At 46.6% G+C, this 397-nt stretch overlaps 1 protein-coding gene across 1 annotated transcript in view; it reads right to left on the bottom strand.

Annotated features, from left to right (window-relative positions):
* LOC119588953 (nephrin-like) overlaps window positions 1-397 on the bottom strand; it is a gene marked incomplete at its 5' end in the record, with an annotated part of 72,188 nt that overhangs the window by 21,761 nt on the left and 50,030 nt on the right. Inside the window, 1 exon segment of the mRNA XM_037937562.1 lies at window positions 297-341. Coding sequence (XP_037793490.1) covers window positions 297-341 — 45 coding nt within the window.

Below are 397 nucleotides of genomic sequence, written 5' to 3' on the forward strand. Positions count from 1 at the left end.
AAATTTTTAAAAACAAATAAGTTAAAAACCCCTTAAAAAATTTGGGGAAAAGGTTTTTTTACCTGGGGGGTTTTGTAACAGAACAACACGGGGGGGAAATAACTGTAAAGGAAAACAAGAGATTTTATCAGAGCAGAGAAAATCATCAACGCAACAGTGTCGTCGAGAGAGAAAAGAAAGTGTGCAAATGAAAAAACCAAGGCACTGCGGGATAAACAGTGAAAGGGAACAAGGCGTGTCTGCGGGCCCGAGGAGTTTGGCGGTGGCAGAGCAGGGGTTCCGTATCAGCTCGGGACCTCGGGGTGTAGAACAGGACACTTCGCAGCTTCTCTGTTGTGTACCTTCGGCGAAAGAAACGCGGTGAGTGGGGGTGCGTGTTGCCTTATAGAGGGATTGC

The sequence above is a fragment of the Penaeus monodon genome, chromosome 24 (assembly GCF_015228065.2).
Source record: "Penaeus monodon isolate SGIC_2016 chromosome 24, NSTDA_Pmon_1, whole genome shotgun sequence".
Lineage (NCBI taxonomy): Eukaryota > Metazoa > Arthropoda > Malacostraca > Decapoda > Penaeidae > Penaeus > Penaeus monodon.